The sequence below is a fragment of the Chlorocebus sabaeus genome, chromosome 10 (genome assembly GCF_047675955.1).
Source record: "Chlorocebus sabaeus isolate Y175 chromosome 10, mChlSab1.0.hap1, whole genome shotgun sequence".
NCBI classification, from domain to species: Eukaryota; Metazoa; Chordata; class Mammalia; order Primates; family Cercopithecidae; genus Chlorocebus; species Chlorocebus sabaeus.
In genome coordinates this window covers 90,592,968-90,620,067 of record NC_132913.1, presented here as the reverse complement: position 1 = coordinate 90,620,067, position 27,100 = coordinate 90,592,968, and the positions used below count along the sequence as shown (strand labels likewise).

Below are 27,100 nucleotides of genomic sequence, written 5' to 3'. Positions count from 1 at the left end.
TTTCATAAGTATGCATATTAAAAAATACTATCTTGATATATTAAAACTACCCAACTATTTTAGTGAAACATTACATTAATTATCCTCAGAGGATACTTAGGTGTAGCCCAATTGTTCTTGAGTGCCAAGTGGTAGAATCAGCACTTAAAGAATAAAGTTTACTGCAGAGGCAACAGGAAATACACTTTATTAAATAAAACTTTTTTCACTGGCAATAGTAAAGAATTGCTGATGGGTCTTGAATAAGGGCAACACTTAAGAAAGATTAATGTGTATGTGGGAGGAAGGAGAGAGCCAGGAGGCAACGACCCTGATTAAGAGACTATGAACAGTCCTGGAAAGCCAAAACAATGGCTTTCCTTTGCATGCTGGCAGCACAAATCCAAGTGATACGGGGATATAAATAAGGATATAATTCATGAGAGCATTAATTCACTTTGGCTGGAAGGAGAATTGGCATTTTTTGACCCTTTCCAGGCCCTTTTTTCCTTTTTTTTTTTGTTTAAACCTCATGCATTGATTATTTTTATTATTAAGATTTTAAAACCCATGTTATTATTATTACTATTATCTTTTGAGACAGAGTCTCACTCTGTCACCCAGGCTATAGTACAGTGGCTCGAATCTTAGCTCACCACAACCTCCTCCTCCCTGGTTCAAGCAATTCTCCCGCCTCAGCCTCCTGAGTAGCTGGGATTATAGGCGCCTGCCAACACGCCTGGCTACTTTTTGTATTTTTCAGTAGAGATAGGGTTTCACCATGTTGGCCAGGCTGGTCTTGAACTCCTGACCTCAGGTGATCCACCCGCCTCAGCCTCCCAAAGTGCTGGGACTACAGGCGTGAGCCACTGCACCCAGCCCTATTTTTTAAAAAGAAAATTATTGACAGATATACCCATGAACTGAATGATACAGGAGATGGCAGGGGGGCACTGTCTATGTGAGGGAAACAAGGGAAGATTCAAAGATAATTCAAAAGATCAGTCTGAATGGAAGAACAGTAGTTGTAAAAATCAAAGGAAAATAATCAGAAGAAGTCAAGTCTTACTTAAAAGGAAGAGCAGAACAGTTCATTACAGACTATTACAATTTCCTACCTGTGTCAATCCTGATGCTTTGAATAACTCTTGTGGTGATCTGCTTCCATAATAACTATTTGGAGAATGAAGTGACAACAGTCTGCTATATATTTTGTTTCTAACCTACAAAAAACAGCATTTTATACTTTAACAATGAATCAAGACAAACTTGGAAGATTATGGTAGTTACAATAGCTGTACTGAGAGACAATTCACCCTTTTAAAGAGTACAACTTAATGTTATGTGTTTTGCTTTGTTTTGTTGAGACAGTTGCTGTCGCCCAGGCTGGGTGCAGTGGTGTGATCTTGGCTCGCTGCAGCCTGGACCTCCTGGCTCAGGTTGAACCTCCATCTCAGCGTCCTGAGTAGCTGAGACTATAGGTGCGTGCCCCCAGTGCCCAGATAATTATTTTTGTATTTTTTGTAGAGACGGAGTTTCACCATGTTGCCCAGGCTGATCTGAAACTCCTGGGCAACAAGCGATCCTCCCACTTCAAGCTCCCAAAGTGCTGGGATTACATGTGTGAGCCACCACATCTGGCCCCGGGGTTTTTTTTTTTTTTTTTTTTACTATATTCAAACTGTTGCGTGACTATCACCATTATCTAACTTTAGAAATTTTTATCACCTCAAATAGAAATCCCATAGTCACAAACAGCTACTTCTCAATTCTGCCTCCTTCCCATTCCCTGACAGCTACTAATCTAATTTCTGTCTCTATGGGTTTGCCTGTTCTGGACATTTCATATAAACAGTAGATTATGGTTTTAATTTCTCTATTGTACTTGCTGAAATCAAGCCATGTATGTTTTACAAAAGTTATTGTGTATCACGGAAGGATTATTAGACTTTGAATTAGAAAACTTGCTCAAGTATACTTCAAATTTAGTTCTGCTATTTACTAATCATCTTGACAAATAAATTAATTTACTGAGTCTCATTTGTAAATTAAACATAATATCTATCCTTATAGTACTGTGAATTATTCAGGGCTATACACATGCAAAGTTATAAAATTCACTTACAGTTTCTTCAACTATTAAAAAAGGAATAATGGAATTTGCCTTTTTTTTTTTTTTTGAGATGGAGTCTCGCTCTGTCACCCAGGCTAGAGTGCACGGGCATGACCTCGGTTCACTGTAACCTCTGCCTCCAGAGTTCAAGCAATTCTCCTACCTCAGCCTCTCGAGTAGTTGGGATTATAGGTGTGCATCACCGTGCCCAGTTAATTTTTATATTTTTAGTAGAGATGGGTTTCACCATGTTGGGCAGGCTGGTCTCAAACTCTTGACCTCAAGTGATCCAGCCGCCTCGGCCTCCCAAAGTGCTAGGACTATAGGTGTGAGCTATCGTACCCAGCCAGAATCTGCCTTATTATTTATTTATTTATTTATTTATTTATTTATTTATTTATTTTGGAGACGGAGTTTCACGCTTGTTGCTGAGGCTGGAGTGCAATAGCGTGATCTTGGCTCACTGCAATCTCTGCCTCCCAGGTTCAAGTGATTCTCCTGCCTCAGCATCCCAGGTAGCTGGGATTACAGGTTATGTGCCACCACGACTGGCTAATTTTTATATTATTAGTAGAGACAGGGTTTCACCATGTTGGCCAGGGTGGTCTTGAACTCCTGACTTCAGGTGATCCACCCACCTTGGCCTCCCAAAGTGCTGGGATTACAGACGTGAGCCACTGTGTCTGGCCAAATTTGCCACATTTAATGTCATGGTTGTTATAAAGATTAGATACTTTACACAAATATGCTTTAAAGACAATAAAGTTATACAAACACCTAGTACTTAGCAGGGGCAGACTTAGTTTAATTACATGACACAGCTTTCCATAAAACACATGCTTTGTATTTTCCTATGAAGGAAAACTTTCTTGTAACAGTAAAAAGACTTCCTTTTGTAAAACTAGAAGAATGGTCTTTAAACATCTTAATCAAATCATCAATAAGTAAACCTGGGTTCCACAGAAGAATGGAAAATTAGTTATTGTGTGTGCTAATGTGAGTCTTCTGAAAAGCAGATGCCAAGATAGAATTAAAATGCAAGTATTTTACTAGAGGAGATGCCTGCGAGAGAAAATGGCAGAGCTATGCAACGTGGGGAGAGCTGTCAAACTGTAATACATGTCTGACCTCAAGTGAATGAGAGAGGGAAGGAAGGCCAGGCCCAAGCATTCTCAGTAACGAGCCCAAGCTTACACAGCTAGTGGTGGAGACAGTACTTGGACCCTGGTAATCTGGCTTTAGAGCATACGCACTTAACAACCTACATTACTTAAGAATTTACTATATTCCTAGAAGAAACAGATTCCTCATTATTTTTGAATTTGAAACCAATCTAATTTACTAAATCTACTCATAGCTAACATATTGTATATTACATCACAAGTGAATGTAATGAGGCACTAAAAATTCTACTTTATCTAGCCATATATATAAAAGCTGAACTTCCCCAAAACTCAAACATAGGTAAATCTCAACAAAAATTCATACACTGATTAGCCCTCAAAGTATATATATTTTCCTCTAACATTTTGTCTTGACAAAAGAATACAGCCCAAAGTTCCATTAGAGCTCACTAGCTGGAAACGTATTTAAAGCCAGTATTTTGGGATTTCCTGAAACCACAGTACATACCTCTTTTTTGAAATTGAGAAAGTAGTTGGATTGGTCAACATGAAAAATCTCAAGGGCTGATCTTCTTAAGTTGTAACGCCGGAGGTGAATCTCTCGAATTTGAGAATGAGGCCACTTGAAATCAAAACCTACTCCTGAAAAGAGAAGAAATCTTGTGACTGAGATACCATATAAAGTTACTCACGCTATGTAGAAAATACCTTTTAGTTCTTGACAAAAGGTTTTAGGAAAAAGGAATTCAATTTCTATACTATATAAACCATTTGTTAAATGAGTTGGATATTTAAACTGGTTCTTTCAAAACTATTTTAAAGTTCTATAACTATTCTACTGCCTTCCCATTAGAATACAAGATAATTCTGAATACACCTCAGAAACAGTTTTCCTTTTCTCTGTATGTTGGCATCTTAGATTTAATCATTCTTTTATTATCACATAAAAGATGACATGAGAAGCCTACAGGAATAAGTACACATACAAAGGTATGATAAAATGAAGATAAAATGAAGACAAAGGTATGATAAAATGCGTGTGGTGGCTCACACCTGTAATCCCAGCACTTTGGGAGGCTGAGGTGGGCAGATTACCTGAGGTCAGGAGTTCGAGACCAGCCTGACCAACATGGAGAAACCCCGTCTCTATTAACAAAAAATACAAAATTAGAAGGGCATGGTGGCACATGCCTGTAAGCCCAGCTACTCGGGAGGCTGAGGCAGGAGAATTGCTTGAACCTGGGAGGCGGAGGGCTCAGTGAATCAAGATTGCACCATTGCACTCCAGCCTGGGCAACAAGAACGAAACTCCATCTCGAAAAATAATAATAATAATAATAAACACTGATTTTGTAACTTAAGTTTATAGCAATTCCCTCTAGCCAAATCCTTAAAAATGCATCGATAATTTTTAAAAAGCATTCCCTTCCACTTGGTAACAAATTTAACCCCATACTGACTTTCCATTTCTCCTTTTACATGATACACAGTTCTATCTTACTGCGTTCTTCTCATTCATGATTGATAAATTGGATACTTAATTATTGAACAGCAAAAATCATTTTTTCCAGAACTCCTCACCATCTTCTTTTTCAATGCTGCCATCATAGAAGTAAATGTGTTGAGTAGTGATTTCTAATCTGCCAGGAATTACATCAATTATTGTAATGAGTTCACAGTCTTCCATCAATACCAATTTTTCTTTTTGATCCTGTTCTTCTTTCTCATCACTGTAAAAACAAAAAGCCAATAAACAGAAAAATCTAACCATTTATTTTTCTTAAATAGAAGATAATACCATATTTAAATATAAATCTCTCTGATTTTACTTTTTTTTGAGACAAGATCTTGTTGCCGTGGCACAATGTCAGCTCAATCACCGCAACCTCTGCCTCCCGGGCTCAAGCAGTCCTCCCACCTCAGCCACCCAAGTAGCTGGGAATACAGGTGCATGCCACCATGCCCAGCTAATTTTTATATTTTTTGTAGAGATGGGATTTTGCCATGTTGCCCAGGCTGGTTTCGATCTCCTGAGCTCAAGGGATCCACCCACCTCGGTCTTCCAAAGTGCTGGGATAATATGCATGAGCCACCGTGCCTGGCCTCAAATATAAATCACTTATCTGTCAAATTAATGTCTGGAAAGAATATTTGAATTACCCTCAAGAAATATTCTGCATATCAAATTACTTAAACAGTGTCCAAATATTTTTATTACTCAATGATTCAGTTTCATTAAAAATAAGCTTCACATCCTTATTTTATACGACCCGTTATAATAAAACACAGTGACCCTGTAAAACAACTAGCAGAGGACAGTTGAAAAATAAGGCAATATTGGTCATGTCATTTTAGCTATATTGTGGGAGACATGAATTGACCCACAAAATACATGAATCTGTGACTAAGACTGCATTGCAGTGATGTTTGTAAATAATTATTAGAAGTACTAAATATGAATCTTAAACTATAAAATAAGACTTTCAAGAGTAACTAAAACTAGAGAGCATCACCATTATAGCATCCCCTTACCAAGGGAACTGGAGATAATGCAAAGAGTTATTATTGCCATACCTTACTTAACGTGAAGTCACCTTATATTAGGAGGAATATTATTTATATATTTGCTGGAGGAAGTAACTGGAAAGAGACAGTCTTTTGGTGGCCTAGGTGACTTTAACTGCCAAGGATAGAAATGGGAGCTCCTGGCTGGGCGCAGTGGCTCACGTCTGTAATCCCAGCACTTTGGAAGGCTGAGGTGGGCGGATCACCTGAGGTCGGGAGTTCAAGACCAGCCTGACCAACATGGAGAAACCCCGTCTCTATTAAAAATACAAAATTAGCCAGGCGTGTTGGTGCATGCCTGTAATCCCAGCTACTCAGGAGGCTGAGGCAAAAGAATCGCTTGAACCTGGGAGACGGCGTTGCGGTGAGCTGAGATCATGCCACTACACTCCAGTATGGGCAACAAGAGTGCAACTCCGTCTCAAAAAAAAAAAAAAAAAAAAAAAAAGAGAGAAACAGGAGCTCCTACCACTCACAGAATGTTATTCAACTAAATCTTTTAAGCCAGCTACTCTCTGGTCCTAGACATTTCATATCTACCTCATGTCCGGGGTACCAATGACTAAGTCTAATTTTATTTTTAGTGGGTTTCCACGAGGAGTTCTGTATCACCAATTTAAGTTTGTAATGTTGCAACCATTTATTTAAAACTAAGCTTTTCTTTTTAAAAATATAATTACTGGAAACAATGTTTTTCCAAACACTGAAATACTAATATTTACAGTGATAAATAGTGCAATGAGTAACCCTAAAAAAGTAAATAGTCTGAGAGTTATTTATATTAGATGACAAAAAGTATTTTGGTTCTTCAGTGTAAAAAAATTAGTCTGACATCCATTAAATTCACTAGTCATCAAAGAAAGAAAAAAAAATCCCAATTAAAAAGCTGACTGAATATCTACCAAGATATTTCCCTATATAACTGCCCCTCCCCAGTACCCTGAAAATAATCAAGGAAATCTAAAAAAATTACTGAATTAATATAAATAAAAATCCTGATTATGCCACCAAAGAATACTACTGAATCTAGTCAATTTTTAATACACCCATTTTTTGAGATGGGGTCTCACTCTGACACCCAGGCTGGAGTGCAGTGGTGCAATCTTGCCTCATTGTAACGTCCACCTTCCAGGCTCAAGCAGTCCTTCCACTTCAGCCTCCCAAGTAGCTGAGAACAAAGGTGCACACCACCACGCCAAATTAATTTTTTGTATTTTTGGTAGAGACGGAATTTTGCCATGTTGCCCAGGCTGGTCTGGAGCTGCTGAACTCAAGTGATCTGTCCACCTCGGCCTCCCAAAGTGCTGACAAACTGCGGGCCACCATGCCTGGCCCTCAATTTGTAATATTAAAATAAGCTTCAAAGAAAGATTTACCATGTGTAGTTCATAATATAAACAAATCATATATTTGGGACATAGCTACTCATTCTTGGCTGAATATGTGGCTTTACGAACATAGAAAGTTAAGTATTAGGCTGGGTGCAGTGGCTCACACCTGTAATCCCAGCACTTTGGGTGGCCATGGTGGGAGCAAACAGGATCAGGAGTTTGAGGTCAGCCTGGCCAACATGGTGAAACCCGTCTCTACAAAAAATATAAAAAATTAGCTGGGTGTAGTGGCACATGCCTGTAATTCCAACTACTTGAGGGGCTGAAGCACGAGAATCACTCAAAACCCGGGAGGCAGTGGTTGCAGTGAGCTGAGATTGTGCCACTGCACTCCAGCCTAGTTGAGAGTAAGACTCCATCTCAAAAAAAAAAAAAAAAAAAAAAAAAAAGGCAATCAATCAATCAAATCAAAACAAAACAAACCCCCCCAAAACTCACATTAAGGCAGATATATAAATCATGAACTTTAAATGTAATCCCTAAGCAATGTACAGATCCACTGGCGAAAGATGGCAGTCTTACTGGATCTTTTATTTTAGAGATGGGGGGTGGGGTGGGTCTTGCTTATTTATATATTTCTTTTAGAGGTAGGGTCTGGCTCTGTCACCCAGGCTGCACTGTAGTGGTGTGATCATAGCTTACTGCAGCTTTCAACTCCTGGGCTCAAAGGATCTTCCTGCCTCAGCCTTCCCAATAGTTAAGACTATAGGCACACACCACCACCATGCCTGGCTTATTTATTTATTTATTTATTTTGAGATGGAGTCTTGCTTTGTCACCCAGGCTGAAGTGCAGTGGAGCGATCTCAGCTCACCGCAACCTCTGCCTCCTGAGTTGGCACAATTCTCCTTCCTCAGCCTCCTGAGTAGCTGGGACTACAGGCGCCCGCTACCACACCTGGCTAATTTTTGTATTTTTAGTAAAGACAGGGTTTCACCATGTTGGCCAGGATAGTCTCAATCTCTTAACTGTGTGATCTACCTGCCTCAGCCTCCCAAAGTGCTGGGATTACAGGCGTGAGCCACCACACCTGGTCTATTTTCTATTTTTTATTTTTGAGACGGAGTCTCACTCTGTTTCCCAGGCTGGAGTGCAATGGTGCAATCTTAGCTCATTGCAAGCTCCACCTCCTGGGTTTACGTCATTCTCCTGCCTCAGCCTTCCGAGTAGCTGGGACTACAGGCGCCCGCCACCATGCCTGACTAATTTTTTGTATTTTTAGTAGAGATGCAGTTTCACTATGTTAGCCAGGATGATCTCAATCTCCTGACCTCGTGATCCACCCGCCTTGGACTCCCAAAGTGCTGAGATTACAGGCATGAGCCACTGCACCCAGCCCGCCTGGCCTATTTTCTTAGAGAGAGGGTCTCACTATGTTGCTCAGGTTGGTCTCAAACTCCTGCCCTGTGATCCTCTTGCCTCAGCCTCCTGAATAGCTGGAATTATACTCCTGAGCTATAGCATTCAGCTGGATCAGGGGGGCTAAAGACAACCTCTAACCAATGACTGACCACCAAGGTATGCTGACCCACAGACAATCCCTACTAGGCCAGGTTTTACAACAAAAAACAAAACAAAACAAAACCCAATGAATAGAGACGTCATTGGCAACACACAGAAGGTTAAAACAGGCTCCACAGAATTAGTTCGGGAAAGTAAACAAACAAACAAAATCACAACAGTAGCAACCGTAACAGAGGGAGATCAGAAGCCAGATTGGCTACAATTTGTTACCAAAAGTGTATAGTTTTTTAACAAAAATTATGAGAAAACAAAGAAAAAGGAAAGTATGAGCCATAAACACAAAAGCAATAAAAAGAAACTGTCTCTGGCAGACCTCTGATGTTCAATTTAACAATGACTTCAAAGTAGCTATCATAAATACATCAAAAGAACATAGGAAACTATGTTTAAAGAAATAAAGGGAAGTATAGCAATGAAGCTAATCAAATAGAGACTATCAATAAAGAGATAGAAATTAAAAACATTTTAAAAAAGAACCAGGCCGGGCATGGTGGCTCACGCCTGTAATCCCAGCACTTTGGGAAGCCGTGGTGGGCGGATCACCTGAGGTCAGGAGCTTGAGACCAGCCTGGTCAACACGGCCAAACCCTGTCTCCACTAGAAGTACAAAAATTAGCCATGCATGGTGGCAGGCGCCTGTAATCCCAGCTACTCAGGGGGCTAAGGCAGGAGAATTGCTTGAACTTGGGAGGCAGAGGACACAGTTAGCCGAGATCGCGCCACTGCACTTTAGCATGGGTGACAAGAGTGAGACTCTGTCTCAAAAAAAAAAAAAAAAAAAAAAAAGGGTTGGGGGGGGGCAAGTGATTTGCATAGATATTCTCCAAAGTAGATATATTAATGGCAAACAAGCACATGAAAAGATGCTCAACATTATTAGGTACTAGGAAAATGCAAATAAGATAGATATGACTTCAAACCATACAGGATGGCTATAATGAATTTTTACAAAACCACAAGGAAAATAACAAGGGTAGATGTGGAGAAATCAGAACACTCATATATTGCTGGTGAAAATGTAAAATGATATGGTCCCTGTAAAAAACAGTTTGGTAATTCCTCAAAAGTTCAAACAGAATTATCATATGATCTAACTATTATACTCCTCGGTAGATACCCAAGACGACTAAAAACTTATGTTTGCACAAAAATTTGTACATGAATATTCATAGAAGTATTATTCGTAATAGCCTAAAAGTAGAAACAACCTAAATGCTGACTGATGAATGGATAAGCAAAATGTGATTATCCATATTTTGGACAACCATAAATGGTTATAAATGGAAAATTATTTATAATATTATTCAGCCACAAAAAGGAATAAAGTACTCTTATATGCTATGACATGAATGAATCTTGAAAACATTATTCCAAATGAAAATAAGCCAGACACAAATTGTAGGAGTTACAGAAAATGTCCAAAGTAGGCAAATCCACAGAGACAAAGTAATTAGTGGTTGCCAGGGTGTGTGAGAAGGGGAAAACCGGGACCGACCACTAAAAGGTACAAGATTTCCTTTTGGGGTGATATAAATGTTCTGGAATTATACAGTGGGGATGGTTGTACAAATTTGTGAAAACACTAAAAAATCCCATTGAATTGTGTGCATTAAAAACGGTAAATTTTATGTTTGTGAGATATATCTGGATTAACAAAAATAAAGACCTCCCTGGAAAACAAATGGAGAGTTTGTGGCAATCAGACTTTCCTTATTAGAAATACTAGAGGGCTGGGTGCAGCGGCTCACTCTCTGGTGGCCTATAATCCAAGCACTTTGGGAAACCAAGACGGGAGGATCATGGGGGCCCAAGGGTTTGAGACCAGCCTGGGCAATACAGTGAGACTCTGTCTCTGCAAAAAAATTCAAAAATTAGCTAGACATGGTGGTGTGCCTATAGTCCCAGCTACTCAGGAGGCTGAGGCAGGAGTATCACTTGAGACCAGGAGGTGGAGGCTCCAGTGAGCTGTGATCACACCACTGCAGTCCAGTTGAGGTGACACAGCAAGATCCTGTCTCAAAAAACAAACAAACAAACAAAAACACACACACACACACACACACACACACAAAAACACACACAAAATAACTGAAGAAAGTCTTTTAGGCTGGAAGGAATTTTTATCAGATGATAAATGAATGCACACACAAAGAAAGTGCACAAGTATGATACTTGATAATTATGTAGCAAACATAAAGTATTGATAACATATATTTGTGTTCTTCCTATAATTCATTTAAAGATAACTGCATAAAACAGCAACTATAAAACTGTATTGCTGAACTTATACAAAGAAATGTAATATGTATGACAGCAGTAACACAAAGAGGAGATGAGGAAATTAATATATTTTACATTTCCTTAAAGAAAGTTTTTGAAGTACAAATTAAAAATTTTAAAATGTATCTAAGGCTTTTCAGGTTATCTGTTTCTTCTTGAGGGAGGTTGGGTAATTTGCATCTTTCAAAGCATTTGTTTCATCTAAGCTGTCAAACTTACAGGCATAAAATCATTAGTATTCTTCTCAATCACCTTATTATTTGTGGCATCATCTCCTCTTTCAATCCTAATATAGGCAATTTATGTTGTCTTTCTTTTAATCAGTCTGGCTAGAGGTTTATGTTTTTTTGCTTTTTGTTAGTTTGTTGTTTGTTTTTAATAACCAGGCTTCGATGTTTTTAATCTTTCTGTTTTTCTCTTTCACGAATTTCTGCTTTTGTTTTTATAATGTTCTTTCTTTTGCTTAACAGTTTATATTTTGTTCTGTACATTTCCATCTGAACACAGGTATAGCTGAATCTCACAAATTCAATGTATTGCCTTCATTATCATACAGTTCTAAATACTTTCTAATTTCAAAGTCCAGTTCCATGTCATCCCAGTTCTAAGAAGCCTTTCTCAATAATCTCAGTACTGATAAAATCCTAACAGCTGATACAGCATTAACTGTTGGACCCTGAAAATACGTGGCGCTAGAATTTCAAGCAAATCTTTTCCACGATTTTGCAATCCCCTTTCTCAGAACAAAATAATTTTAAATATTTATACATACACATTTACTCTAGCTGATATATCCTCTTCAGGAAGGTCTAATTTATCCTCCTCCATATCACTAACTTTTACTTGTTTCACTACTTCCAAAAGCAATGTATCACTGGAAGGCTGTGAGTGTTGGATACCTGTTTTAAACACAAAATATCTATTAAACATAAAGTAAAAAACAATATTATAGCCCTTCTGTAATTTCTGACTGCTAATTATGTTCCTGACTGTTAGATGATAACAATATGTATATAAGTAAAGATGGTACTTTGATTTAGAGTAATCCTTGATGCTTGATGGTGATTTTGACAACTACTATTCATAAGGTAAAAAGAATAAATGTTTTAAAAATAATAGTATCTATTTTTAATAATGGTATTATTTGTTTCAGAAATAGGCCAAGTACTCTCTTAATTTATATTTAATTCTAAAGGTTGCCAATAATTAAGTCAAAGGAAGAAATATTCTAATTGTATTAATGTAATAGAACTATTTTTAACATGCATTTGTACTAAAGCAAAACTAAGAAAGAATACATGATAAGTTGTCTTTAATCGGGAAATAATACACAGACCAAGAGCGAAAGTGTTTACTTTCTGGACCACAAGGAATTTAATACATAATTCTGAGGCATAGATATGCAATACATGTAATGTATTTTATAAACTAAACATCCTGCAAAAAGGCAGGTCTGGTATAATGAAAATAACATGGTCTATGAAGTGGTGAACCTAGATTCAAATTTAGTTTTGCCATTTAGTAAGCCATATGACCCTTCTGAATGTATGTTTTCTAAATTGTAAAATGGAGACTTCATCACAAGGTTGTTAGGCACATGAAAGGTAATACATGTGAAACATCTGGTACACATTAAATGTAAACTAAATGATAGCTACTATTATATATTTACCTTCCAACTATCTGATTGAAATAAGAACAGTAATACAAATATATGCATAATTTATAGGACTGAAAAAAATTAACACACTTAACTATGAATAAAGACATTTCATTTATGGCAAAAATAATTCATATAAAATACATAAATAACACAATACTGCAAGTAACTATAAATAACAAAACACTATAAAGATGACAAATCCTCCCTTAACTTCTCAAATGATACCATTGCTCAGACATAAAATGAATCAACCTAATGTACAGTTGCATTTTTCTGTGTAAATCTGTTTGATCATACCTTCTTCTATATTGGGAAGTAGTGATTCACATTTTCCCTAGAACAAGTTAGTAACTATTTCTACTGAACATGTTTTTTCATGAGGTCTAATTTATTGTTAAAACATTTAACTAACAAACTACATAACAATGCAATAAAAAGTGAAAAGAAGGAAGCCTAGATAGTCTGATACAAATAGGAAATCGACTTTATGTAGATGTATGGTACTATCCCGTTAACAGTATGAATTGAAAATCTGATGGAAGATTGGTGAAGGATGGAGAATGAAGGATGGACTGCAGCAAGGAGGCCAGCTGGGAAGCTACTGTAAGTTTGGAGAAAGCACCAAGCTAAGCCATGGCAATAGCAAAGGGAATGAAAATAAGGAAAAACATTCAAAGGTTATGTAAGAGACACAGTACCTAAAGAGCTGTTGTATGTAGGGATTTCAGAGAGATGAGGAAAGACTCACGGATAACATGGATTTTAATTTCAGCAGCTAATATATGGAGATACTGATAACTACAATACCAGATACAAGAGAAGCAGAAACTAGGGTAAGGCATACACATATGAGAAAAGATAATAAATTCAGTTTCAGAAATGTCATAAGGAGACTGTGGAACAGGTATCCCAACAGGCAGTTGAAAACATTGTTCTAGAGTTCAAAAGGAAGGTTGGAACTAGAAATACAGATGGGAAAGCAGCATTACATATATGGTGAGGAAGCCATGAGATCACTCAGGAAAAGCACAGGTAAAGGCAAGATGCTAGCAATGGATCTGGGAACATCATCATTTAAAGGTGTGCAGGGAAACAGTTTTAGAAAAAAAGACTAAAAGTTGGTATAAAAAGTAGGAGGTTAAACAGCAGAGCTAAGAAAGAAATATATTTACAGGCTGAGTGGGATGGCTCATGCCTGTAATCCCAGCACTCTGAGAGGCTGAGGTGGAAGGATCACTTGAGTCCAGAAATTCGAGACCAACCTGGGCAACAGAGGGAGACCTTGTCTCCACAAAAAAAGTTTAGAAATTAAAAAACTAGCTGGGTGTGGTGGTACACATCTATAGTACCAGCTGCGCAGGAAGCTGTGGCAGGAGGATCACTTGAGCCCAGGAGCTCAAGTCTACAATGAGTGGTGACTGCACCACTGCACTCCAGCCTGGGTGACAGAGTGACATCCTGTCTCACAAAACAAACAAACAAACAGGAAAAGAAAGAAGGAAAGAAATACACTTACAGAGGAGGATAACCACTAAATGCTTCAGAAACAATGGAAGCAGGGTGAGGACTAAAAATAAGTTGTTAAATTTGCCAATCAGAAAACAGCATGTCTAATAAATAAAGAATTACAGACAAAAAAAAATTTCTTAAATCAAATTTTTTTTTTGGGAGAGAGGGTTTTACTGTGTTGCCCGGGCTGGAATGAAGTGGTACAATCATGTCTCACTGCAGCCTCAATCTCCTGGGCTCAAGCGATCCTCCACCTCAGCCTCCCAAGTACCTGGGATCATGGGCACACATGACTGCACCCAGTTGACTTTTAAAATTTGTTTTGTAGAGATGAGGTCTCATTATGTTGTCCAGACTAGTTTCCAACTCCTGGGCTCAAGTGACTCTTCTCCTTGGACTCCCAAAGTGCTGGGATTACAGGTATGAGCCATCACACCTAGCCAAACCAAACTTTTTTTCTTTTTTGAGACAAAGTCTCACTCTGTTGCCCAGGCTGGAATGCAGTGACACAATCGTGGCTCACTGTAGCCTCGACCTCCTGGGTTCAAGCGATCTTCTCACCTCTGAGTAGCTCCAACTACAAGCATGTGCCACCTGGCTACAAAACATTTTATTTTATCACTATGTTGCCCACACTACAAACCAAATATTTTTACTGATACATTTAAGAATATATTCTTTTTGACTCTTCAAATTCCCTAATTTACAAGTGGGTGTGTTCGAAAAGATGCTTCATAAGTCAGCTGTTTGAAATTAATAATGGATTTTCCATCCAAAATAATATTTTAAATCATGGTTAGCTTTGCAGGTTAGCCCATAATGAAAACACTATTCTATACATCTGCAATGGGTTGCTTATAAAAAGCAGTATTGGGGTAAGTAAAACAAAACAAGATAATATTAAAAAAAAAGAATACCATGAATTCTGGCAGTTAATGAAAATACTCTATAGACAAAACTAAGGAGTAGGTAAAACATTTTGCAGTTAATTCTGAAGTATACTTCAAAGAACTTTAAAGATTTTAAAGACTGATGCCATTTGTTATGATTTCCAATTTCACCTTGAAATATATAAATTTTTTTTCTGTACAGTTTTATTGTCACTATTATACTTGAAGTAAATTTTTAAAGTGAGAAAAACAAACAAAAAGAACAACTAAGACTAAGAAGGGACATAAAATTACATCTGTGTGCATGTGTAGAGGGGTGAGAAGGAGAGGAAAAAGCAGAGGGAACTTTATGGAAGGAGATTTCTTGGCAAAAGTCAAGAAAATAATATGGAACACTATTCCTTAAGTAACTATTAAGGTCATTTACCAAAAGATATTTGTTGGGTGTTAATGATAGTTACATCTCAAAGAGTAGAGAAAGATACTTACAGAAGAGGATACAAGATTCTTTCAGAGAAAAAGCTATACACAATTGGCTACTGCTATGTAAGATAACACTCAAAGTTAATGTTTATATCATGGACAGGGCCATTATTTTGAATTAAGGAAAACCACTTACTATATCTGATTTATTTCAAAATGTAAGACTCTAAATGGCAAGCATCATGGCTCTCTTGATTCATTTTATGGCATCAAATGTTTTGGCCATATGTTAAAGCAATTAAAAAAAATAAGATCTTGCCAGGCATGCTGGCTCACGTCTGTAATCCCAGCACTTTGGGAGGCTGAGGTGGAAGGATTGCCACTTGAGCCCAGGAGTTCAAGACCAGTCTGGCAACATGATGAGACCTTGTCTCTACCAAAAAAAAAAAAAAGCTGGGCATGGCATGGTGGCACACATTGGTAGTCCCAGCTAATCAAGAGGCTGAGGCAGAAGGATTGTTTGAGCCTAGGAGGCCAAGGCTGTAGTGAGGCATGTTCAAGTCTCTGCAATCTAGCCTGGTCAATACAGGGAGACTCAGTCTCAAAAAAATAAAAGTAGTTTAAAAATAACATCTAAAAGTTGGTACTCATGTCATCTAAAACTACAACATAACATGCCTATGACTACCAATGATGTGTTGTTGTTGTTGAGAAGGAGTTTTGCTCTTGTCGCCCAGGCTGGAGTACAATGACGTGATATCGGCTCACGGCCACCTCTGCCTCTCGTGTTCAAGTGATTCTCCTGTCTCAGCCTCCGGAGTAGCTGGGATTACAGGTGCCCGCCACCATGCCCAGCTAATTTTTGTATTTTTAGTAGAGACAGGGTTTCACCATGTTGGCCAGGCTGGTCTCGAACTCCTGACCTCAGGTGATCTGCCTGCCATGGCCTCCCGAAGTGCTGGGATTACAGGCATGAGCCACCGTGCAGGCCCAATGATTCTTGATAAACAACATTTTGGAGTATTTCACAGACCTGTCTTAAAAAAGGGAGAGATGACAAGTGAGATAGTTATAAAGGAAGGGCTTCCTAAAGAGTTGCAGAAACCCCTTAAGATCTGTTTTGAAATACTGTCAGGCTAAATTTTTGTTTGTTTTGAGACAGAGTTTTGCTCTTGTTGCCCAGACTGGAATGCAGTAGCGTGATCTCAGGTCACTGCAACCTCCGCCTCCCGGGTTCAAGCAATTCTTCTGCCTCAGCCTCCTGAGTAGCTGGGATTACAGGTGCCCGCCACCATGCCTGGCTAATTTTTTGTATTTTTAGTAGAGACGGGGTTTGGCCAGGCTGGTCTTGAACTCCTGACCTCAAGTAGTTTTTTTTTTTTTTTTTTCCCTAGAAAAAGGCATTGGTCAATCTAAGATACTAAGGGTCTAGAGCTCTATAAAAATAGGTTATAATAAAAGGCATAAAAGATTGCTAAGAATTCTAGCTGAGTTTGGTGGCTCACACCTCTAATCCCAGCACTTTGGGAGGCAGAGGTGGGAGGATCACTTGAGGTCAGGAGTTGGAGACCAGCCTGGCCAACATGGTGAAATCCCGTCTTTACTAAAAATACAAAAATTAGCCAGGTGTGGTGGCATGTGACTGTAGTCCCAGCTACTCAGAGGCTGAGGCACGAGAATTGCTTGAACCCAGGAAGTGGAGGTTGCAGTGAGCTGAGATTGCGCCACTGCACTTCAGCCTGGGCAAGAGAGTGAGACTCTGTCTCAAAAAAAAAAGAAAAGGATTGCTAAGAATTCTATCTAACATTAGTATTAGCCTTAGTCTTGACGAGCAAAAAAACTAAGAGAAAAGAACACTGTTTTATTGCAAGAGACATAACAGTTGATATGAAGTACAGTATACTTTTATAATTAAAGTTTTTTTCTTTTAGAAATTAAAATCAATGGAAGTATTAAATTACCTTGGATTTAGGCCAAATGTAACAGGACTAAAAACATACAGTCATTTAAATATCAATTATAAAATGCCACCCTTCCTTCATAAGTAAACACATTTAAAACAATGAAATAAACAATCATCAACCCCAAGAACACTCTCATTACCTTCAACAAATAATTAAACAGTCATTGGAACTCACCCAGATTATCTCTCAAGGCACTAGCTTCCTCATGGGTTTTGAAATTATAATTCGGTACCAGCTTAAGTCTCATGCGGGAATAATTCTCTACATTAGCTAGCTTCCAATGAATCGGATTCTGTTTCCTAAGAATATTCATAAGCAAACAAGTAAAATTATTTAATTTAAATTATAAAGATTGATTTAAATACTGTAAAAAAGTATCAGGTACTTTACATTTGTTTAGTACCATTTTATTTTACTTTTATTTTTTAGAGACAGAGTCTCATTCTGTCGCCCAGGCTGGAGTGTAGTGGCACAATCTCAGCTCACTGCAACCTCTGCCTCCTGGATTCAAGTGATTCTCGTGCCTCAGCCTCCCGACATAGCAGGGACTGCAGGCGTGTGCCTCTACGCTCAGTTAATTTTTGTAATTTTAGTAGAGATGGGTTTTTGCCATGTTGGTCAGGCTGGTCTTGAACTCCTGGCCTCAAGTAATTTGCCTGCCTTGGCCTCCCAAAGTACCGGGATTACAGGTGTGACCCACTATGCCCAGCCTGTTTAGCACCATTTTATAAAACTGTTCACATTTTTTATTTCATTTAATCCAAATAACTCTGATAGAACCAAAGTGAGTATGCGTAGCTGCACTTTATACACGAGGAATCTAAAACAGACTAAATAATTTGCCCAAGGTAACATGAGGTTTACAGGTAGCAGAAATAAGATTTGAACATTGACTTTTAGACTTACAGCTCGATACCTTTACTCTTTCACTGTTAAATGGGAATTCTTAACTAGCTATACAGATGTTATATTTCCAATAGTTTTCAAAATAAAAAATAATTTTACCACAAATAAAGACAATATAATTGCAAGTGGACAAAGATCTACATATAAAAGCTAAAACTATAAAACTCTTAGGAGAAAAGGTAAGGGTAAAACTTCATGACCTTGGACTTGGCAATGGTTTCTTAGATATGACACCAAAAAAACCCCAAAAAGCAACAACAAAATAGATTAAACTGGACTTCATTAAAACTAACAACTTTCCTGTATCAAAAGGGCTGCTATTAATAAAGTGAAAAGACAATCTACATATCTGAAAATCATATATAGGATCAGGGTCTATTATTGAGTATATATATATATATATTTATATATACACTCTTATAATTCAACAACAAAAAAAATCAATCTAAAAATGGGCAAAGGACTTGAGCAGACATTTCTTCAAAGAAGATATAAAAATGACCAACAAGCACATGAAAAGATGCTAGACATCATTAATCACTAGGAAATGGAACATGAAATCACAAAATACTACTTTACTCCCACTAGGAGGGTCATAATAAAAAATCAGGAAATGACAAGTGTTGGTAAGAATGAGGAGAAATTGGAACCCTCACACATTGCTAGTGAAAATATAAAATGATGCAGCTGCTGTGGAAAGCAGTTTGGCAGTTCCTTAGCAAATTAAACACAGAATTATCATACAACCCAGTAATTCTATTCATAGTTTATACTCAAGAGAATTAAAAACAAGTGTTCAAACACTTGTACACAAATGTTCCCAGCAGCACTAATCAAAATAGCCAAAAAGTGGAAAACAACCCAAATGCCCATCCAACTGTTGACTAGATAAAGAAAAGATGATATATCCTTATAAGGGAATACTATTCAGCCATAAAAAGGAATAAAGTACTGATACATGCTACTACATAATGAAAACATGCTAAGTGAAAGATGGCAGACACAAAAAGCCACATATTGTATGATTCCATTTATATGAAATAACCAGAACAGGCAAATAATACAGTCAGAAAGCTGATTGGTGGTTGCTAGGGGGTGGGACAGAGGATAATAAGGAGTGACTTTTTAATAGGTACAGTATTTCCTTTTTAGGTGATAAAAATGTTATGAAGTTAGACAGTGGTGATGATTGTACATTATGAATATACTCAGTGCCAGTGAACTGTACATTTTAAAATGGTTAAAAGGATAAATTTTATGTTATGTATATTTTACCACATTTTTAAAAGGGCTGTAAAAAAAAAGGAGATAATATAATTAAGCAAAACAGAAGTGACTGCGGATCAATTAAATGAATTGTAAAATATTCAAACATACAACAGCATTAGCCCTAGCTCAAAAAGGTGGTATCAGAAAGACAGAAGTAAATTGGTTTAACACTCTCTAAGAGTCTAAAGTCCAATAAACTTCATATCAAAGGGTCAAAGGAAGGCAAATAACTGTAAGATAAAAAACAATAAAACCTCAAATCATCCCAGACCTATAATTCACAAAAAGACAATAAATAAGATTAAAAGCACCCTTTGATAAATTGAACATTTAAAAAATTGGAGTGCAAGGGGCACTGGTTCAAAAATTTCTAGACCAGAGTTGTAAAGAAAAAAGAGTACTTAATAAAATTATATCCTCTTACCTTTTAGCCCAAGGTCCCCTTTCACATGTAAGATAGAGCTGTATTGCTTTCCAGCGTCTAAGAGTGGCTAACTGTTGACTGCTAAGTTGTTTAAGCATATTATTATACCTGAGGTTCTCTTGGCGTGCTTTTCGATTAAATGGCTCCACAAACAGTTCCTGAAAGAAACAATAAAAGTTAAGTTCATTGACTCATATATTTACAGGTATATTTACATTTTAATTCCATAATTTAAAATTTTTGACCAACAAAATCTTGCATGATGAGACAGAAGCTAGTAACCAACAGGCTTTTCTTATTCCATCAGAATCATTTTCTTTGATGAAGTATGATATAATTTTACCTATAATCTATTTATATTTTTTAAAACTTAAAAAAACAACCAACCAACAATAAACATGTGAAGAACTTCAAAAATGCAAAGTGCCTCAACACAGAACTTTGAAGCTCAAGATAATTAACCTCCTACTTACTGTCAAGTAAAATAATTTTCCTAGGGGATCTTTTGATTTATAAGGCATCTAAAATGAGACTCAAGAGGAAAGAAAGTAGAAAGAAGGGTAACCACATTGTATACTACCAAGACATAACTTTAATCTGTGAAATTAATGTTCATAGGTTTCAAAGAAAAAACCGAAGACTAGCTTATCTAACTCACATCAATATTCATCTATTAGAAACTAAAATGACAGCATTAATTTGTTTCAAACAAACCAGCACTGAATTATGTTAAAAAGAACAGTTAAAATTTTAAACCGTTTTAGAGAGGCACTACAGCAATGTGTGGTTAAAAATATATGTCTTGGAGTTAGACCTGGATACAAATCTTAGCTTTTCTGAGCTACTTTTCTTATCTAACTTTATCTTTAGCTTAGTTGTTTCTCTTAGCTAATTCTCTGAGGCTCAGTGTCCTCTCATGTGTAAAATGAGGTTAACAATAACTGTCATAATAAAGATGAACATTTAAAGTACTTAATATAGTGCTAGAAAAATAGCAAGTTCTCAATAACTTGTGGATGTCGTTATTACAATTGTTATTGTTAACTATTATTAGACTTAGTAGGAAATCAATTGTTTTGGAATACAATGTTACTAAATATTTAAAACAGATCATTGCTGAGAAAACTGAGGAAGTCATGACAGCTCCACGGTAATTAAACATCAATTCACAGTTTTGAGGTTCAATAACATAAGGATATTCTTAAATTAGGTATGTCTAGAAAACCTAAAGGTAAAGTTACAGGGAAAGTGTTGATGAGAATACAAACTGGTAGAACTTCTCTCAGGGAAATATAACGGTATTTATCATAAGCACTATATACTAGTAATTCCACTTATCCTAGGGAAATCATCTTGGATAGCCACAAATATATAACTATAGGGATATTCAATACTATTTATAATAAATAAAAAGATTAAAATAAAGAAAAAAGTAAATGAGTCTAACAATGGGAAATACATTTAAATGTACTAATATATAAAACAATGGAATACTTTGCAGCCTGGCATGGAAAGATGTTTACAATATATTTTAAGTTAAGAAAGGAACAATGTTCTCATTTTGGCTTAACCAAATATATACACCTTAAAATTACTTAAGACTACTGAGTCTTCCAATTCATGAATACAGTGTCTATCTGTATTTATTTAGGTCTTCTTTAATTTGTTTCAAGTGTTTTTTAGTTTTTGGCATATATACAGCAGATGCCGTATATATTTTGTTAGATTGATACCTATGCATTTTATTATTTTTAGAGCTATTGTAAAAGTATTTTTAGAAAATCTGTTTCCCATTCCTTATTCATTGCTAGTGAACAGAAATATGATTAAATTTTGTGTATTGATTTTATGTCCTGCAGCCTTGCTAAACTTGCTTATTTATAGTAATTTACTGGTATAATAGAGTCCTTAAGACTTTCTACACAGAGAATCATGTTATCTTTAGATAGTTTTATTTCTTTCCTCCCAATGTGAACACGTTTATATATATTTTTCCTATTTTTACTATATTTGCTAAGATTTGTGGTACAACAGTAACTAAGAGTGGTGAGAATGAATATCCCTGCCTAGTTCCCTATCTTAGGGAAAAGCACTCAGTTTTTCACCTCTGAATATGAAGCCAGTGGTAGGATTTTTGTAAAGGTTTAAGTATTTCCCTTCTATTCCTAGTTTGCTGAGAGCTTTGATTACAAATGGATGTTTAATTTTTCAAGCTCTTTTTCTGCATTTACTGATATGATAACATAGTTTTTCTTAAGACTACTAATGTGGTCCAGTATATTAATTAATCTTCAAATGTTGAACTAGCCCTGCATCCTGAGGATAAATTCCACTTTGTTGTGTCACATATTATTATTGCCATTATTACTGTTCTTGAGACCAAGTCTTGCTGCTCATCTACACCGGAGTGCAGTGGTGGGATCATGGCTCACTAAAGTTTTGACCTCCTGTACCCAAGTGTTCCTCCCACATCAGCCTCCTCAGTAGCTGGGACTACAGGTGCATACCACCACACCCAGCTAATTTTTAAATTTTTTTGTAGAGATGGAGTCTCCCTACGTTACCCAGGCTGGTCTCCAACTCCTCACCTAAAATGAGCCTCCTGCCTTGGCCTTCCAAAGTGCTGGGATTACAGGCATAAGCCTCTGTGCTTGATCTAATGCATTATTTTTAAAATATATTGCTAGATTTGTTTTGTAGCTATGTTTCTGATAGATACTAGTCTATAGTTTTCTTGTATTATTTTTCTATGATTTCACTAGGAGGGTAATATTACCCTCATCAAAGGAGCTAGAAATGTTCCTACTTTTCTATTTTTGAAGAGACTGAGAAAGTGGCATAATTTCTCCATTAAATGTGTGGTAAAATTTTCCAGTGAAACCATCTGGGCCTGAAGTTTTCCCTTTATGAAGGTTTTTAGCTATAAATTATATTTCTTTAATAAATATAGGACTATTCAGGTCATATACTTATTCTTGAACTAGTTTTGGAAACTTGTGTCTGTCAAAAAATTGATCCATTTCATTTAAGTTGTCATATTTATGTGCACAGAGTGGTTTGTAGTAGTCCCTTATTACAATGTTGATGTCCGTGGAGTCAGTGGTGATACTGCCTCTTTTTTTCCTGGTATAAAAAATTTTTCACATCTCTCTCTCTCTCTCTTTTTTTTTTTTGCTTTGTCAACCTTGCTAGAAGTTTATCAGTTTTAATGATATTTTGAAGAACTCGACCTTGGTTTCATTGATTTTTCTCTATTATTTTTCTGATTTCAAGTTCATTTACTTCTGTTCTTTATTCATTCCTTGATTTTGCTTATAAGGATTTGGATTAATTTTGTTTCTCTGGTTTCTTTCTTTTTTTTTTTTTTTGAGGTGGAGTCTCACTCTGTTGCCTAGGCTGGAGTGCAGTGGCATAGTCTCCGCTCACTGCAACCTTTGCCTCCCCAGGTTCAAGCGATCCTCCTGCTTCAGCCCACCTAGTAGCTGGGATTACAGGCACGCGGCACCACGCCCACCTAATTTTTGTATTTTTAGTAGAGATGGGGTTTCGCCATGTTGGCCAGGCTGGCCTCGAACTCCTGATCTCGGGTGATTCATCCGCCTTGGCCTCCCAAAAGTGCTAGGATTACAGGTGTGAGCCACCACGCCCAGTCTTCTCTAGTTTCTTAAGGTAGAAACTTAAAATTTGATGCCTTTCTTCTTTTCTAATATAAACATGATGTCCTGTAAATTTCCCTCTAAGTGACGGTATGTATCCAGCCTCCTTAGAGGGATCTATTAACGTACTATCAGCTTAATAAACTTTTTACATAATCACTATATATAGAACATTTTCCTATTAATTGATCTTGTTACTGATTAGCTGTTTTTCTTCTAATCCTAAGATAATTTTTAGACAAATAATAGAAATACTGCTTGTTTTAAAATTTGGGCCCTGTATTACTCTTATTCAATATTAAATGCCTAAAACCAACATGAAGAGCCAGATATTAAAACATTTACTTTTTACCTGAAATTTGAGCTTGCTTTCCCCTCCTTCCCGGTCTCGTTTATGCATATTTACCATTAAAGCTTCATAACAATCCTTCCAATAAAGTGCCATGTTCTCATGACCATCGTAAAATGTATGAGTTTCATACTGCTTCATATAAGGTACAATCTTACCAAAAAAAAAGGATACATAAATTTAATATATGACTTCACCTCTATAAAAATGGTAAATTAGCAGAAAAATCTTGATCAAAAAAGATAAAACTTACATATTTTTCAATGTAAACTTGCCATTCATTTGAATTACAATATTCTTGAAAATCTTCAAAAAATGAGGAGCTACCATTGGTAAAAGGTAAAGAAGGGAGGTGCAAGTTCATGAAGAGAAGCTCATAAATTTTGGAAACCAGGGTACGAACAAGGGGAATCAGAAACGAGTAGATTTCAGTCTGTTCCTTGATTGATTGACTTAGAACATGTTCCAGCTTCCCTAAAATGTAACACGCTTCATCCTGATTTTCAATCACTTTGGTCTGAAGAAGGGTATTCAGCTTAGCTGATGCCATTGCACAAACCTGGAGGAAAATAGTTGAGATGAGAAAGAGCAGACTAAAGCAAACATTTAGTGATAGCACAAGTTCTGCCTGGCTCTGTGGATTCAGAATTTTTATATAATAACTGTCAAGAACTATGAAAGGTCTCAGATGTTACTTTGCCTCCAAGCTAAAGAGTTAGCTGCTACAGTTTCACAGGTGTTGGCAGAAGACACAAGACTCCTAAGTCAGAGACAAAGATCTACAGCAATAGCAGTAGCCAGAGTATCAGCATTTGCATTGTTCTCCCAAAGTGCAACTCCCACAGTGAGAGATGAAGAGGCCTAGATGATGCCTGCACATGTAGACACATTTTAGGAGAAACCACTAGTACAAAGGGAATCCAAATCTTTTTTTTTTTTTTTTTTTTTTTTTTTGAGACAGAGTCTCGCACTGTTGTCCAGGCTGGAGTGCAATGGTGCAATCTTCGCTCACAGCAACCTCCGCCTCCTGGGTTCAAGCGATTCTCCTGCCTCAGCCTCCCGAGTAGCTGGGATTATGGGCGCCCACTACCACGCCCAATTTTTTTGTATTTTCAGTAGAGACAGGGTTTCACTATGTTGGCCAGGGTTTCACTATGTTGGCCAAGACATATTTCACTATCTTGAACTCTTGACCTCGTGATCCACCTGCCTTGGCCTCCCAAAGTGCTGGGATTATAGGTGTGAGCCACTATGCCCAGCCTCATAAGCCAATACTTAATTCTACTCTTGTAGAATTTTGACGGAGTTTTGCTCTTGTTGCCCAGGCTGGAGTGCAATGGTGTGATCTCGGCTCACCACAATCTCTGCCTCCCGGGTTCAAGCAATTCTCCTGCCTCAGTATCCCGAATAGCTGGAATTATAGGCATGTGCCGCCACACCTGGCTAACTTTTTTGTATTTTTAGTAGAGACAGGGGTTTCTCCATGTTGGTCAGGCTGGTCTCAAACTTCCAACCTCAGGTGATCCGCCCGCCTCGGCCTCCCAAAATACTGGGATTACAGGCATAAGCCACCGCGCCCAGCCGCTTTTGCGTATTTTCTACAATGAGTATGTGTTATCTTTACAATGAAAAATAAATAAAATAAATATAAAAAAATAAATAAAATAAATATCTATTAAAAAATAGAATTACTTCTCTGCAGCATTCACAATAATATAAATAAATAAAAATAAAAAATAGAATCATCAGACTACACTCTTTTAAAAATAGAGTGACTGGGGGCAGTGGCTCACACCTGTAATCCCAGCACTTTGGGAGGCCAAGGTGGACAGATCACATGAGGTCAGGAGTTTGAGACCAGCATGTCAAACATGGTGAAACTCTGTCTCTACTAAAAACACACAAAAATTTTCCAGGCATGGTGGCAGGCGCCTGTAGTCCCAGCTACTTTGGAGGCTGAGGCACAACGATTGCTTGAACCTGGGAGGTGGAGGTTACAGTGAGCTGAGAGCCACTGCACTCCAGCCTGGGAGACACAGAGAGACTCTGTCTCAAAAAAAAAAAAAAAAAAAAAAAAGGTGGGCGAGGGGGCAACCTGTTTTCAGAATTTTAACCTCTCCATGTTCTTATTAATATTGTATCTAGTTTATGTAAATCAGAAGCCAGCCCCATCCCAACCTCCCTGCACCAAATACAAAAATGGAAACATCAAAATAAAATAAAAAGGGCCAGGTAAATAGCTGTGAAATTCTTAACATGACTAATCTAACCCAGGTTCTCACAAGTACCCCATGTAAGTAGAAAACTGACAGACTAAAATTCACATCTAACTTTTTCAGCCTTTTCCATTTTAAATTTAAAATAGAAATAATAAATATTCCTTGTGACCAATATTTATCTTTATTTCTAAAACCTAGCACAATGCTTAGTTCTTTGTAGGTATTTAGTGTGTGGTAAATAAAAGAAATATGAGATAGAATGTAAAATTGTAAATTAGTAAAACAGCAGAAAAAATTTGAAAGGAATAATTTAAAAAATAATTTTTCTAAAAAATTGAAGCCCTAAACCGCACATACATAAACAGTCTATACAGGCTACCTAGCACCTAAGTAGTTACATTGAATACAGATGAGACGAGCAATGTTTCTAATATTAGCTATGTATAAATCCTGTAAAAGGAAGCCTTAAAATTATATAAAGTTATTAATATCAGAAAGAAATAACAAATTAGCTGCCTCTCAAGCTCCTCAAAACTCCAAATGAAATCATGGATATTTTTAGAACTAATGAAAAACTTAAAATACCAAAAAGACATTTTAATTTATTTGTTACATAAATAATAGCTATGCTGCACGCAAACACAGAAAATGATATAAAAGAATGGACAAACCTGCATATTACCCCTTCCAATGAATCCTAGAAGCAACTGGATCTGAATTTGAGAGAGTTTTACCCATACTGGACTTTCAGAATAGCAGACTGACAGACAGTCAAAGAGCAGCATCATATCCTCTAAAAGCTATCGCAAAGGAAAAAAATTGAGAAATAAAAACATCCAGTTTTTCAATTTA

At 37.1% G+C, this 27,100-nt stretch overlaps 1 protein-coding gene across 5 annotated transcripts in view; it reads right to left on the bottom strand.

The window, feature by feature from the left end:
- Positions 1–27,100, bottom strand: part of NBEAL1 (neurobeachin like 1) — a 212,748-nt gene that overhangs the window by 50,204 nt on the left and 135,444 nt on the right. For all 5 annotated transcript variants that reach the window (XM_038001729.2, XM_073019947.1, XM_073019948.1 and 2 more), the window contains 9 exons: positions 26,920–27,048; positions 24,283–24,588; positions 24,033–24,182; positions 20,025–20,182; positions 17,600–17,724; positions 11,749–11,875; positions 4,798–4,946; positions 3,725–3,858; positions 1,098–1,202 (listed from right to left, as the gene is read on the bottom strand). In XM_038001729.2, the coding sequence (XP_037857657.2) occupies positions 1,098–1,202; positions 3,725–3,858; positions 4,798–4,946; positions 11,749–11,875; positions 17,600–17,724; positions 20,025–20,182; positions 24,033–24,182; positions 24,283–24,588; positions 26,920–27,048 (1,383 nt within the window). The remainder of the gene's footprint in view (positions 1–1,097; positions 1,203–3,724; positions 3,859–4,797; positions 4,947–11,748; positions 11,876–17,599; positions 17,725–20,024; positions 20,183–24,032; positions 24,183–24,282; positions 24,589–26,919; positions 27,049–27,100) is intronic.